The sequence below is a fragment of the Motacilla alba genome, chromosome 9, assembly GCF_015832195.1.
Source record: "Motacilla alba alba isolate MOTALB_02 chromosome 9, Motacilla_alba_V1.0_pri, whole genome shotgun sequence".
Lineage (NCBI taxonomy): Eukaryota > Metazoa > Chordata > Aves > Passeriformes > Motacillidae > Motacilla > Motacilla alba.
Window position 1 is genome coordinate 22,024,292 of NC_052024.1, and position 16,108 is coordinate 22,040,399.

The 16,108-nt window shown below is 45.6% G+C and overlaps 1 protein-coding gene across 5 annotated transcripts in view; it reads right to left on the bottom strand.

The window, feature by feature from the left end:
* Nucleotides 1–16,108, bottom strand: part of LOC119704495 (multiple epidermal growth factor-like domains protein 6) — a 191,808-nt gene that overhangs the window by 50,015 nt on the left and 125,685 nt on the right. For all 5 annotated transcript variants that reach the window (XR_005257979.1, XM_038145846.1, XM_038145847.1 and 2 more), the window contains 6 exons: nt 14,591–14,716; nt 9,905–10,027; nt 7,084–7,206; nt 4,460–4,597; nt 2,029–2,151; nt 617–739 (listed from right to left, as the gene is read on the bottom strand). Coding sequence is in view for 4 of the 5 variants with exons in the window: in XM_038145846.1 (XP_038001774.1) it covers nt 617–739; nt 2,029–2,151; nt 4,460–4,597; nt 7,084–7,206; nt 9,905–10,027; nt 14,591–14,716 (756 nt within the window). In the remaining variant the exon portion in view is untranslated. The remainder of the gene's footprint in view (nt 1–616; nt 740–2,028; nt 2,152–4,459; nt 4,598–7,083; nt 7,207–9,904; nt 10,028–14,590; nt 14,717–16,108) is intronic.

A 16,108-nucleotide genomic window follows, 5' to 3' on the forward strand; every position in this document is an offset into this window, starting at 1 on the left:
TACTCTTGCTCGTTTTGGAGATGACAAATAGAAAGTGAGGCCGGTTGTGCAATTTATTTTCAGAAACATTAAAACCTGGGCCTTAAAATGACGGGAAATCAGTTGGCTTCCTTTTTGGTGTTGGTTAGAATATCCAACTCTGGCTTAAGGTTTAGCAGTTGCTAAACTTGGTTATAAAACGGAGTTGCTCTGCTAAACTCTGGACTGGTTACACTGGCAGAAATCCAGAATAGCGTCACTGATTAATGGAAAAGTTGCCATGGTTGATCAAAGAAGAATCTGGCTACCTTTTATTTTTTCCCCACAGGATGTTAAACTTCATGAAATAGTGCAAGAAAAGTGTCAAAATAGTATTTATTTCTAAACCAGGAGCTTTAGGTTTTCAAACGTGTCCAGGGGATTTAAGTGTTCATCTGCCATTAATCTTTGGCAAAAGCCATTACTGGAGGATGAACTTGGATCCACACACTGCACGTAGCCCTACCCTGGCCACGTTCAGAGATGGCTCAAATTGGGCTCCCAAAATCCCAGGATCTGTGAAAATCCCCGCTTCAAAAATCACTTTTTAAATCAGTGGGAAGTGCTTAATGGCCCTCAAGTTTTGAGAAGAACTCACCCACGCAGGCCCATCTGCTATCCCCAAGCCTGTAACCCTCCTTACAGGCACACTCGTAGGACCCCAGGGAATTCACACAGAAATGGTCACAGTTGCCATTCTCCAGACGACATTCATCCACATCTAGACAATCCAGACATAAATGGTGATTAGGAACAAGTACTTCTGCTTGGAGAGCCCATGCTGTGCCCAGCTGCATCTGACAAATTATTCTATACATAAGAAAACACAATTTTTCTTATGTGTTTTGGGGCTCTCCATTTCTCTCTGGTATTGGAGGTATGCAAACATTTCAGGGCAACAGGGAGCAGATCATTTCACTGATGTTTTTGTCTCGAGTGAAAACAGATGCTTTAAGCTGTTAAGCTCAGTTGATCCTTCAGTTATTTTGAGGGCTCTTTTTTTTGTGGAAGGAGTGTTTTAACACACATCAGTATACAGTGTCCATGGAGAGCAGAGGGGAAGTTTCTCTCTGCTGGCTCCTCTCCCACATCCCCACTTCCCCATGCTGGATGCTGGGTTATTCCTGCGTTCCAGCCTCACAAAGAGGAAATTACACATTTGTAAAACCTTATCAGCAAAGCTGGCATAAGGTCAGTGACTCTCATTAGGGCAGTGCCCACAAAGCCCTGCAAAGGGCTTTGACAGCATTTCTTCTACCCTGGGCTGTGATTAGTTACACCGAGCCACTGGTACCAAAAAGCTTTTGGCAAGGGCATGGAATGGTGCAGGATAAGTGGGAATGGCTTTAGACTAACACAGGGAAGGTTTAGACTGGATATTGGGAGGGAATTCTTCCCTGTGAGGGTGGTGAGGCCCTGGCTGCCGAGAGAAGCTGTGGCTGCCACATCCCTGGATGTGTTCCAGGTCAGGTTGGATAGGGCTTGGAGCAGGCTGGTATCACCACATTTCTCTTCACAGAGAAAAGCAAGGCACAATTCTTCCCAAGAATATTTCTGTGTTTCACATTCTCTGAACCTCAGAGAAAGAAAAAACAATTCTTATTTTATTTGCTGTGCCCGTGTTTTGCCAAAGCAGAATGCAATATGGAGATTGTTTACCCAAAGTGATGGCGTTTTGTTTCCTTGGCCCATCAGGGCCAAGTGTGTGTGTGGGGACTGTCGGCTGACAGCCACGAGATGCTGTGCAGTTGAGTGCTTGGCAGATTCAGTTTAGATGTAATGTAATATAATGTAATATAGCATAGAATAATATAGTACAACAAAGTAATTAATTAGCTTTCTGATAAGATGGAGTCAGATGCATTGTTTCTCTCCCTTCACCGGGGGAATATCCGCTACAGCCTGGTCTAGTGGGAGGTGTCCCTGCCTAGAGCAGGGGTGGAATGAGATGACCTTTAGGTGCCTTACAGCCCAGCCCAGCCCAGCCCAGCCCACTCTCTCAGTGCTCACCATCACAGGAGCAGCCGTCGGCGCTGAGCTGGAACCCCGCCTTGCAGGCGCACTCGTAGCCCCCCGCGTAGTTGATGCAGAACTGGGAGCAGCAGGACTCCCCAGTCTCACACTCGTCCACATCTGCAAGAAGAGGCAGCACGTTCAGCCCTTGAGACACCCCCAGCTGCCGCCACAGCTCTGCTGAGAGTTTTTGTGCTGCAGCACTTGCTGCTTTACACCTTCCTTCGAGCACATAAACACTGAACCCTGAATCCTGACAGCAGCTGCCTTCTACCTTCCCCCATGGCAGCCAAGCCTCAACATCCTGGGAGAGGCATCTCCTCTACAAGTCTGAGCTGCCATGAGGGGATTTACAAAATATCATCTGGTCTTGCTGGTGATCAAGGACAGGACCCAAGGGAATGGCTGGAGCTGTGTCAGGGAGTTTTAGGTTGGATGTCAGAAAAGTTCTTCCCCCAGAGGGTTCTGGGCACTGCCCAGGCTCCCCAGGGAATGGGCACAGCCTTGAGGCTGCCAGAGCTCCAGGAGGTTTGGACAATGCTTCCAGGGATGTACAGGGTGGGATTGTTGGGGTATCTGTGCAGAGCCAGGGGTGGGACTCAGTGATCCTTGTGTGTCCATTCCAACTCAAAATATTCAATAGTTCTATGAAAAGAGACAACAGTAAGGGCTCACCAGCCCTCAAAAACATTCTGTTTAACAGTAACCTACCTACATTTGACCATTTAGACTTCTTTACATTCGACCTTACTCAATGCAAACTACCTATGGTCTGATTCAACCAGGCCCTTGCTGGACAGCAGCAGCCTGGAAGGTCCAAATGCAGTTTCTGGTAACTGATTTCCTGTTGCCTCCTCCTGCTCTGTGCCCGCTCAGAAATTGGTATCATTGACACCACTGTTCTGGTGATTAGATAGGAGAGCTGAGCTGTTATCTGTGCACTGCAGGCTCCTGGCTGCTGTCAGGCTGCTGAGCAGGTCAGTGGCCATCCAAGGGCCACCTTGTCAATGCTGAGTCTGCAAAATGCTTCTGAACGTGGCCTGGCTGAGCAGCTGCAGATGGGAAAGGTCAGTGTCTCAATTAACCTTGGAAGGAGCACCAACTTTATGAGGAAACACGGACAGGAGAAAGAAAATGTAATTAATCAATCGAGGTGAGGAGGTCAGTGTGAAAATGATTAATGCAGGTTATTTGAAGGCAGTGTTTTCCAGAAATGTCACAAGCTGAGCTCCTCTGCAGTACATCAGGTGACGCCTCACTCTGGGTTCCAGCAACAGCCCCTTGTTTGTGCAGGAATGCAAAATCTGCATCCAACAAAAAGGAGGTTTTTGCTGTTAAGAGCAACTTTTCATGTCTTCAGCCTTCCTCTGTGTTCTCCCCCTTCCTTTGTGTCTGGAGGATCTGCTTGCCTCTGAAATCCCCAGCAGCAGGTCACTGAGCTGGGATGTGGGCAGGAGGCTGCTTTGCCTCCTGTCAGCTGAACATTCAAGACTGTGCAACCCACCCAGCCCTGTGAGGCTCTGGCTCCAAATCTGCCTCCCAAACTTCTCCTGGTTTTGCTTTTTAAGCTCCATCATCACCCGCCTTTGCAGCCCTCAGTGCTTCCCTCTTCCCCTGCTCCTCCTCTCTCCTGCACTTGGCTTTTTTTCCTTGCAAGACTCCTTTTGTCTGTAATGCCTCTCACACTCATCAATGCTCCCACTCTCTACCTCTCCTCATCATCTCTTATCTCACCACATTGCTTTGTGGTGCCTGTTCCTTTTTCCATTCCCCCTCTCTTCCTGGCTATTCTTAAAACTTGTAATGGCATAGTGACAGCAAGCCCAAAGCAGAATGAAATACATTTTGCATGACAAAAGCCATAAACAAAAAACAAACATAAAACAAACACACACACACAAAAAAAAAATCTCATAGTAGAATTGCTTAAAACATGAATGAATTTTTAAGCTTGTGTCTCGAAATAAACCCAAATCTAGGGTTTGGGTTTATTTCAAGGAGGTGAAAGCAACAAAGTGAGACTTCTCACAGGCAGCAGTGTAACCTCAATCCTGAGCAAATCTGATGGAAACACAGCAGGCTCTGGAGCACCAAGTGCAGTTTGTGCAAGAAGCACTCGGGAGCACTTTGCTGCTGCTCCCAGCCACCAGCTGAGAGGGGAAGGGAAACCAAGTCAGCTCTGTGATGCTTGGGCTGCCCATGGCGAGACACAGCAGGTCATGCAGCAGTGTCACTGCCACCCCCTGCCCTCCTTGGGGACCCATCCCAGCTCCCAGGGCCAGGCATGCTGGAGCAGCGCTGCCAGAGGACAGAGTTAATTAATTAACACCTGCAGAAGGAGGGAAGGCACGGCTTTCCCGGAGCGACAGCTCTCCTGCAGACTCCCCGGGCCCTTCCACAGCTGCTGCCTGCCCCCAGCTCGGGTTACCTGTGCAGGTTTTGGCGTCCCCGGCGAGGCGGTGGCCGCGGGGGCAGGAGCAGCGCGGCCCCGCTGCCGTGGGCTCGCAGCCGTGCGAGCAGCCGCCGTTCCCATCCCGGCAGCTGTCCACGATCTCCATCTCGATGCCTGGCAGGGAAATACATCAGAAGGGTGTTAAAAAGCCAGCCCGAAGGATGTAAAACAGCGGCCATGAGTGCCGGAGCAGTGAGTGTAATCAGCTCACACGGCCTCCCCAGAAGAGCAGGCTTTGGAGTCACCGAGCTCCAGGTGTTTGTGTCAGAACAGGGGATGCTCTCAAATTCAGCCATGTGAAGATGGTTCAGTGTTCAGCAGCCACCTGCTACAGGAGCCTTCCCAGCTTTCCTCAGGTTTGTGCTTTATTTGGACACAGTGTTTGCCCCAAAGTAGGAACAGAAGCATCTGAGGAGCCCAGGGGCTGCCCCCCAACCCAGCATGATGCACTTCCCAAAGAGCACCTTTGAGTTTTGCATGGCAATGGCAAAGAGAAACATCCCCCAAACACAAAGGCATTGAAATTCCACAGCAGAGTCCTGAAATGGACACCCAACCACAATACAAAACAATCTCCAGTTCTTGGATGTCCCCTCCAGGGGGACACAGCAGCTCCTCTGCTGACACTTTGTCCCCTACAGCTAAGACAGGGTGGAACAGTGCCACTGCCCTGACAGACTTCCATGCTCTCCTCGTGTGGCTGCAGTGGACAGTCCTCAGAACATCCTGGCCATTCCAGTGGGAACCCTCACATGAAAAAGGGAACACCTGGCCACCTCATTCCCACCAGCTACTTCATCAGATAATTTCTCCAGGATGCAAAGAAACCATAGGGTCAGTTACAAGGTTTTTCATGAAGGATTAGCCAGCTTTTGTTACAGATCTATTTAGAGAAGAAATAATTTCTCCTGCTATGTAGGGAAACTGAGAAATACCCTTCCTAAAGGAGCCACTGTACTTCCAGAAACAGCCCAGCTCAGAGTGGTGGCTATCAGATCTGGCACAGAATTTCCCCAGACACATCTGTGCTGGTGGGCTCTGGTCCTACCCCTCTCTGTGCTCCCAGGGAGCAACCTGCTTGCCAACAAGAAATGTAATTCCAGCTGGAAGAGGGTATAAATTAGGGAATAAATATCTCTACATCTCATGCATAGTGTGATTACATGCACCAGGGAGAGGAAATCGTGTCTCCTGTCCAGTGTGTTAAGCTGGGATTTAGCAAACCCAGCAATTAAATGCAGAATCTGGCTTCATACACAATCTTCATCATTTGCTTTGTCCCAGCTCTTCATCAGTAAAACTGAAATACCAGCTCTTCCCCAGACACTGGGGAAATGAAAGAATAAACAAAGATTGTAAATTGCTCAAACACTGGGATAATCCTGATCATAAATATATGCAGAATGTTTTTATTTTTATTGTTTGCTCTGCAATATTGTACATGAGGCACAGAGAATCACCATCCCCTGAGATCTGCTGAACATCCAGAAAAATTATTATCAGAAAAGCACAATGAAATCTAAGTGGTCTAAACCTCTTTTTTATGCCTAAGACAGAAGATTTCATATTTATATATTAATCACATTTCCTCTGCCATTGCACCACTCACAGCTCCCTATCACCTATGAAATAACTCTCCAGGATGTCTCTCACATAATTGGGTTTTGTTTTTAATGTATGTTAATGCCTTGAAACTGGATTTCATTCTTAGTAACTATTTCTTACACACACATTCTTAAATAAAGCACTCATTCTCTGGCACGCAGCATATTTTCCTAAGGAAGCTCTGCTGAAAGCTCTTGCACAGTATTATTAGATTGAAAGATCTTTGCCCACCTCTTTGCTAAAACAGGTCATGCTTTTGTCTGCATTCCAGGGAGCTTATGTTAGGTCCATAATAACCCCAACTCTTCCACATCACCTCCTTTATTAATCTAAATTTGCCCTCAAGGGCAGGCCAGGGATCACCTATCAGCTACCAGCACTGGGAGTCAGTCCCCCTCTCCAGAAAAGCTGTGTTGATTAAGAAACCCCGCTGGCAAGAGGTAAGCATGTGAGGAAAGACAACAGGGCTCGCTTTAGCTTGGGAAGTTTGAGTTGTTCAACTATTTTTTCATCCCAAATCTTTCTTTTTTTGTTGCCTTTTTTTTTTTTTTTAAAGCATCCTCTTAATAGTGTCAGTAATCTCAGGAGAAACATAAGCAAACCCAGACAGGTAAAGACAAGAGCAGAACATCGTGTTGGTTTTCTCTTGCATCAGGTCTGTAAGAAAGCTGGGAGGAGGAGGAGGGCAGGAATGAATACATTTCACAGAACAGCAGCATTCTGGTAGCTCTGCAGCAGAATTCACCAGACTCTGAAGATAAACCAACAGGGCTATTTGCTCTTTGAAAGGCAGTAATTAAGGTCTGTGAACACAGGCTTAGGAACGCGTCACCCTGCAAACCCAGCAGCAGCAGCAGAGGAAGAAAACAGTATTAAGCTTGATCTTTTGCACACATTTACTATGCTGGGGATGCTAATCCCAGAGAATCAGAAGTGAGGCCTGGCAGGGAGCAGAGAAGAGAGGAGGAAGAGCAGGGCTGGGCAGGGTCACTTACGGTAGCAGCGCCGCCCGTCCGCGCCCAGCTCGAAGCCGGGGCTGCAGGCACAGCTGAAGGAGCCCGGGGTGTTCACACAGCGATGGGCACACCTGGCCCTGCCCTCTGCACACTCATCCACGTCTGCAAGCACAGAGAAAGTCGTTCAGCTGGATACTGAAATGAAAAAATAATGCTGCTCTACATGGACGTGGCTGCGTTTCCAAATATCTGCCGGGAGGATTATCCTGGGGTCAGCCTACAAAGGACAGCCCCTGGTGAGCCCAGGAACATTGTACTCACATCACTCTCCAGAGCAATCTTTTTCTGAGCACCATTGACCTTGAGCTTCTCAGTGTGAACATTTACTGTATCAAACACTATATTTGCAGTATCAGCCAAAGCAACTTATTTATTATTCCTGTAAAAAGAGCAATGGCAAAAGAAGACCTCGTGTGAAGAACTCAGAAGAAACTTCCAAAACTCTGAAATTATCACCATGTCCTCCAAGCCATTATAGTTAAATCAAGGGAACAGGAAATAGCTGATTATTCTCTGAATGCCAAATGATCTGGATTAAGTGGTGGTTGGGTTTCAGCAGGGACAATGGAGACAGATCATCCCTGAATCCTGCAGCTGCTTTACAGCAGTGCAGTGGGGAGGCACCTGCTGCAACCACAGCAGCTCCACCAGCCCCGTGTGGAAAGGAAAAGCTGCAGAGCCTTAAGTGGGGAGGCTTTTCTTCCCCCAGTCCCCTGTCGAGCAGGCTGCTCCTCAGCTTCACACTTGCTGGTCTGTGCTCTGGAGTTAAATGTCCTCAAAGGTGTCCATCTTCCTAAAGGCTCAGTGGAACATAAAAGTATTTTTAAGGAGTTAGTTAAAACTTCTAATTGGTTAAAAAAAACCAAACAAACTCACAAAAATTTACACTAAATACAGCTGCACAGAACACTGACCTCTGTGCAAAGACTGGTATCACACAAGGCAAATTCCTGACGCATCTCTTGTTCCTTCTCATTTTGACACCTTTCTGGCAAAATACAGATTATTTACTGCACCAATGCTGGGTCAGTGTCTTGAAGATGGCAGGGAGCAATCTGATGTGCAGCTCTTCACTTTTTATCCCAGCAAACCACACTTCCTAACAGTTTTGTCCCTCCACACGTGCTGTGCCCAGTGCTGTGCTCGTGGCCCCTGCACTTGAGCACAAGGAGCTTGATGGATGAAATCAGGCTCCTTGCAAAGAGAGGCCTCAGGCAGTGCAAACACCACACACTGGCTCATGAAAATTTCAGGATAAATGACAGCTTCTCTGAAGCAGCCATGGGAGCAGCTGCTGCTTAGAATAAAATGGGTTATTCCTCCTTTTTCTCTAATTGTCAGTTTGCGAGTACACTGCGCTGGCCAAGGCTGTAAATATTCTTTTCTCTTCTTCTTTTTAAACAGAAAAAATAAAAAGTTGAACCACAGCCACCATCCTGCCCAGGTTTCTTCCTGTCCTACAGCTAATAGCTGAAGTATGACACTTCAGCTGCCCTCTGTCTCCTTCCAGCTCGGTTTCCAGAGAGTCAAACAACAGCTTGAATTTTGCAAAAGGCATTGAGTAACTTCTAGGAGAAAAAACCAATAATTGTATATCCATGGTAAGACACGCTGCTTAATGATTCAAAAGATTGTTGCCATGAGGCTGGGGAGAAAATTTGTTCCAATATATAACACTGCAAGTTAACTCAGTGATTCAGTTTATACATAAATCAAAAGAAATGTCAATGTGTATCTGAGATAAAACAAACAACAGGCTGACCCTACTGCTAAACCCACTGTTGTTTCCATCCACTCATTATTAGTACATTACTTGAAAACAGCTTTTATTTTCAGTAATTACTCATGAGTAATTCCAGTAAGAGAGAATCACTAAGATGTGCCACTCTACTCACAGAAGGGCTTACAGGCAACTGAGTAAAATACTCAGGGTAGGATGTAAATATTTTGAAAGGCACCCAGCACCTTTTATATGAGACAATAATTTACATATTGGCAAGATTTTGGCCAAGTTTTCAAAAGAGGAGTGCAAAATTAGTGTCTAGGTGTGTATATATATATATATATATATATATATATATATATATATATATACACACACACACACACACATATATATATATATATATATACACATACATATATACACACTCTGATCCTGACTTGGCTGTTAAGAATCTGTGCACCATTAACTGCTTAAATGCTTTTTATTTCATAAAATTGCTAAACTATCTTCCAAGAGTTTCACTGAAAGAGAAAAGCAGGTGTTTTGATCTCTAGTTTCCCCAAACTTCAGGTCAGAAATGCTACAGATTCTTTTGACAACCCCAGACTAAATACAGGACTTTAGAATTCAACTTTTTAAGCTCCTCTCTTTGGAAATCTTATACATCATAATTTCTTCCTTCATAGTAGTTTCTCCATTAATATGGAAACAGTTCTCCAGCTAAAAAGCCCTTTGAATTCTAAATAGGTTTTCAGTGACCTGGTTCAGAGTTTTACTTGAACCAATTTTCCAGGCGCTGTATCTGGGACATTATTTTAAAGGAACCCTACAAGAATAACACTACAGCATTCCCAAATCCAGTTGCTAGAAAGCATGACTTAGGAGATCACAGAGAAATTTTCATCACTAAAAAAGTCCTTCAAGACTACGGGCTGATGTGAGTATCACAGAGAGAAAGGCTGTTTCAAAATGCACACATATATTTGTCTAATATATTCCTTTCCACTCACAGCTCAGCAAGGCAGAGCGCTGATTAATAACGTTCTTCACAAGAAAGAGTCCAGAGTTTCTTACCTAAACAGGACTTTTTGTCTGCAGCAAGAGAATGCCCTGGATGACACTCGCATTTTGCAATTCCTCTCTCATTCTGACAGATTTGTGAGCATCCTCCATTCCCACTTGTGCAGGGGTCTATCACTGAAACCAATTAGAGCACACTGTCAACTGAAAGGTCACTTTTTGCCTGAAAATGGTCTTACCTGCCATTGTTACAACTAATGACGAAGTAGCTGTAAGAGATTAGACTGGGAAAAAATGTGACAGCATCTGGTGAGTAAAGCTGCTGTTTTTCTGGATGCTTTTTGTTGCTGGACAACATTTTTCACAGAGCAGCAACAAGGCTTTAAACAGCAGGAAACCGAGCTTGTATTACATTGGAAGTAGGACAAAAAAGTACATTTTATTGTTATTTTGCTGTACCTGAACAGATTTCAAGAGTTCTCTAAACAACAGCAATTAGCACTCCAGTATGTGTGAATCCATAAACACACACAATGATGGAGTTCACCACAAAACAATGAATATTTAAAAGGCTTGAGAGGAAATAAACACTGAAGAGCCCCCAAAGACATCTTTCAGTCTATAAACATATGCCATTCATGTTGTACATCAAGGCTTTTTCCTCTTCTTGAACAATAACATACCTTTTCAAGGATAAGCTGCCCTAAGTGGCAAGTACTTAGAAAAACTTTTATGAAGTGCTTACAGAAGCCTCCATCTCGAAGATTTCACTGCTGTATGGGTTTATTACTGGAACATGTACCTGCTGGAAGCATACTGCCCAAATAGAGACTTGGCACACCCCAAAACAGACCCACCACGGCTGTTCAGACAGGTCTGACATGGGTTAAGTCCTGACATTCTGCACCAGGCTGAGGTTTTGCTTTGGAGCACTCCAAAAATGACACCAAAATTCTGGTGAATAACATTCCACAGGTAAATTTGGAGGACACCTTGAAAATGTGTCCTCTACAGTTCTGCTTAGCTTTGAATAAGACTTCTAAAAAGGGATACTTGTTTCCCTTCAATTCCAGACCTGATTCAGCTTTAGCATTTCACTAATTACTGTCTGATTTGAGACAAATGACCAATATTCCTCACTTGCCCTGCTCTGTACAAGCCAACTTCTCTCAGAGACCCAGAGGAAAGTCACCATCAGTTCAACTACACTGGAGTCAGGGTTTGAGGGACCCTGGGAAGGGCTGAAGGAGTTTTGCTCTGACCTGGCTGCTCTGCTCTTCCACTGGCTACGCAGGAGGAGGGAAGAGGAGAGAAAATCCTCTACTTCACGTGGATTTAAATATGGGGCAGGGCTTTTTTTTTTGCCCATTTTCTGTGCAGCCAAGTGGCATTTTGTGCCACCATTTGGTAAAGGAAGGAAGCAGCCACAGAACATCCTCAAACTGCCTCACGTAACCTCCTGCCATCTCGGGAACACACAACACACAAACGTTCCAGTCTGCAGGGCTGAGTTTGACTTGACAGTATTAAACAAACAACAACAAAAAAAAAAATTAAAAAAATAAAATAAAAGCATGGTTAGGGATGTAGAACTGAAATTGGACTTCTGACACGATAGGTTGCAAATAGGTTTCCAAGGAACAGCAGCACTTCATCGTGCATGACACTTCCAAGGCTGACAACTTGGCTCTGCAGCTCGACAATTTGCGGTCTACAAAGGATTTAGCTCCAAGCAAGAACTCACTCCTTGCTGATATGAAATATTGAGTTATTTGCCGATTCCTTTTCTATTTGGGTAAATTAAATGAAATCACTATCAAACAGCATCTGTTAAACCTGCATATTATGAAGGTTTTCAGAGCAGCTAAAGCCTTAATTTGAGAATGATTACAGCGTGGAGTAAAGCTTGTAACGCTCTGTGACATGACAACAGGCAAACAACAAATTACACGGTGGATGTTAGTAAAACATAGTAATTCAAATGAAGGTAGCAGCCTTGGAAGTCCGTGGATGAGGTAAGTTTGTAAAGGAAAGATCTTCAGGACATAAGGCAGTCAGTGATTGACTTGCTTTCCAGTGATATGCATGTTCCTGTTAGAAGCAGGTTTTGGGAAAAGCCAAAAATAACTCATTAGTGTTCTCTTTTCACACATTTGCCTCTTACTGGTTCATTTAATAAGTTTAGTAGATAACATCCATCCTACAAAGCTCTACTCCAAGCTGTTAAACACTATGGTGAAAAATTTACTGGCATGATTTCATTTCCCAGGTGCCTGAGGACACAGAATCCCAACATGGTTTGTGTTGGAAGGGACCTTAAAGCTCATCCAGCTTCACCCCCTGCCATAGGCAGGGACTCCCTCCACTATCCCAGGTTACTCCAAGCCCCATCCAGCCTGGCCTGGAACACTGCCAGGGATGGGGCAGACAGGGCTGTATACAACAGGGTCTCCAGTCCTGTCTGCCACAACCTCCAGAGCACCTAAAGAAAAGAGGTTTGGGCTTCATCAAATAAATTTCCTTGTTCACAGCAACCACGACGTCACACTGGAAAAAATATAAAGTGGTGAAGAGCAAAACTGCCAGGCTTGAGTGTTTCTCTGAGGCTTTGCAGGGCTGTGGGTGCAGTATTAACTCCCAAGGAGTCCACAGGGATGAATCCACACTTGCACAGCACCTACACCTGCTGTGGCAAACACACTCATGACACTGTGGTTTCTCCATCCAAATCATGACTCCAGCAGCCAAGCTTTGGTTGGAAAATAAAAAACCATCCAGACTCACCTCCTACCACCTCTTCTACTTAGAATATCTCTGAACTGACAACCCAGATGCATTCATGACAACTTCACCCTCATCTGTTCCTGTAAAAATCTTGTCCATGGGCTTACCTAGCACATTTCTCTCCCAGGCATTCATTCACTCAGGTATTTATGGGGGGGGGAAGCATCCTACTCAGTCTTCATTTTGCAATCTGAGCTCTGCTTGCAAGGCAGATCCTCCTTCCCCCAGACTCAGCTGCTGCCCTGGGGAGGGCTGAAGTTATTTATTTTAGTTCAAACACCCTGGGGTAAGCAGGCACCCAGGTAATGGGTGCCCACCTGCAGACAAGGCTGACCCTGCCCCTCCCCAGAGCTCAATAACCACAGGCTGGTGACAAACCACTGCCTTTGGTGAGTGGCTAACTCTCTTCAGCCCCACCACGTGAGGGGGTGAACAGTGGTGGCAAAACCTCCCCCTTCAGGGGTCCCAGCTGAGACAGAGCATGAAGTGGTCCATGGGAGCTTGAAATGTGCCGTGAGCACTCCAGGAGAACTCCCACCCCACCTTGCATCGCTCACACCCCTCTGACCTAACCACTGTCCCACCACTCCATAAAAGCCACCCTCAACACACGTTGAGATGTTTGGAGGGAGAAGAGCAGAGGAAGCTCTCTGACACCACCTTCTCCCTAAAGCTCCCCTTTTCTGGCTCTTTGATAATCTCAGGGAAAAAACGTGGCAACCCCATAAGAGACAGAGAGGCCACCTGGCATATTTGTTGGGTCTCCAGGACGAAGGAAGAATTGATGAATTTGACTTTACGTTCTTAGAAGGTTAATTTTTTATTTTATGATAATATATTATATGAAGAATGCTATACTAAAACTATACTGAAGAACAGAGAAAGGATACAGCATAAGGCTTAACAAGATACTAACGAAAAGCTCGTGACTGACTCCTCAGAGTCCAACACAGCTGATGGTGATTGGTTATTAAGTAAAAACAATTTACATGAAACTAATCAAACATGCACCTGCTGGTAAACAATCTCTAGACCACACTTCAAAGCAGCAAAACAGGGAGAAGCAATCAGATAATTATTGTTTTCATTTTTCTTTGAGGCTTCTCAGCTTCCCAGGAGAAGAAATCCTGGTGAAGGGATTTTTCAGAAAATGTGACAGTAACAGCCACCAGGCTGTGGGTGCTCCCTGGGGTGCAGCCCCCACTGAGGGCAGGATCTGGGGAGGCCCAAACCCAAGGGGAAGGGTTCTCTGCACCCAGCAGGAGCTGGGAGCCATCTGAACAGCAGGATTTACTTACACTTCATCCACAGCGTGTAAAATCTCCGAGCAGAAGAGGAGCCATATGGAAACGGTTTTGTGACAGGAATTTCAGCTCAATAAATCCATAAATTTGGCCTTATCTTTCTCTGGCATGTTCAAGGGTGTGTGTGTGTGCTTGTGTTGGGGAGTGGGGGGGGTTGCCTTCAAAACTGATGAATATGTTAAGATATACAAGGAAAGAAAAGCAACAATCAAACCCAAAGGTAGCATTGCTGTTCTGCTTGAGAGAGTGCTTAGAAGCCTGAAGGGGAGGATGAATGAATCAGCCTGTGATAAGCCAAAAGGAGATAAAGAGAAGACTTTTTGTAGAATAAAACATGTAATGCAGGCCAACTCTATATGCAACTTGATGAGCAATAAAATGTTAGAATTAAATCACCATTAAGTTCCTAACCTATGTCATCACCATCATTGTGCAAGGAACAGCCAGGGATCTAGGAGGCCAAAATCTTGTTCAAAGCTGTGATTCAAAGTGAACTTCACACCTCAAACATGTGTTATTTTAAAATCCTGTCAATAAGCAATTCCCAAAGATGCTTTTGGCACGCAGGGGGAAATAGGAATGAACACAGTGACCCAAAACACCATCCTGGGGTCTTTAAATTGCCTTTACTGTGTGTCTTCACAGGACTCACCTTCACAGGATTTGGCATCTGTCTGCAGCTGGTAGCCTGGCTGGCACTGGCACGTGTAGTGGTCCTCACTGAGCTGAACACAGTCCTGCTCACAGCCCCCGTTGTTAATGCTGCAGGAATTGACAGCTGGAGCCAAGGAAGCAGGGAGGGAATGCACATCAACAACCTGGGAGAACTTATTTCCTATTTTAAATACATAAATGACAGCAAAACCAGGCAAACCTCATGAACAGCTTTCAGAAATGCTCCTGTCCCCTCCCCTGAGTGACTGCTCTCCCTGGTGCTCACAGAGCCTGCCTGACACAGTGTCCCACGCCAGTGAAATCCTGATTCCAGGGAGAGGCAGGTGAGATCTGAGATCTAAGGGCTGTAATGCTGACTGAAGCACAGCACCCTTTGATCTGACAGCACCAAAGCACTGCCAATCCACCGAGGCAAGGAGGGGAAAAAAGAACAGCCCTGCTGGCACTTGCCCATTGATTATCTTTTTCTCTCCTTGCTTTCATTGATTAAAAATAGTAATTGTCTTTCAGGCTGATTTCCTCAGCCTCATAAATAAAAAAATTCAGATAACAGAAGCCACAAGCTCTGCAGATCACACAGCAAACCACAGGAACAGAGGGTCCTCTGTACATCTTTAAAGATGCTGCTTCTTTCACCCCGGCAAATTAATATTCTTTTTTGTTCAACACATACTCCTGGCCTCTGGAGAAACATTTCTCCTCCTGACAAAACATGTTAACACACACCCACACCTATTCACAGGCTGCATGTAAAAATAAGAGCGATGGTTTGACTCTGCTATTGTGCTGTGCTGATGGAAGTGTGTGTGCGTGGCTGCAGCGAGACTTCCACAGCAGGGATGTAGTATGGAGAGATTGAAATGAGATATTAGGAAGAAATTCTTGACTCTGAGGGTGGGGAGGCCCTGGCACAGGGTACCCAGAGAAGCTGTGGCTGCCCCATCCCTGGAAGGGTCCAAGGCCAGGTTGGATGGGGCTTGGAACAATCTGGGGACTGGATGAGCTTTAATGTGCCTTGCAACCCAAACCATTCTGGGATTCTGTGGGCAGCTGGAAAGACTATTTGGTCCTTCATGGAATGCACCAAACTCTGAACCAAATTAAGTCAGAAAAGAGCTCTGAAATTTATTTTTTTATATTCATTTTAGCAATATTTGTATTTCTTCATTTATCTGTAACAGGCATTAGTAAATGTTAGCTGCAAAACCTGCTACAGGATTCGTTTCACCCTATGCCACCAATTAGCAAACACTGAGTTTGTGCAGTCAAGTATGTGTTAAAAAGGTGAAAAGAAAAGCAAATTTTTACATTCTCCTGACTGCACACACAGCAGGAGGCAGGGGGCACCTCAGTGCCCAGAAACCTGACCCTGGCTTCTGATCTCCACCTGTGCCCACGAGCCTTCTGCCCTGCCACAGACAGAACCTGGAAGCAGCTCCTGTCTGCACAGGAGGCAGCAGACCCCATACACTCTGAGCTTCCAGCTCCCTGCACA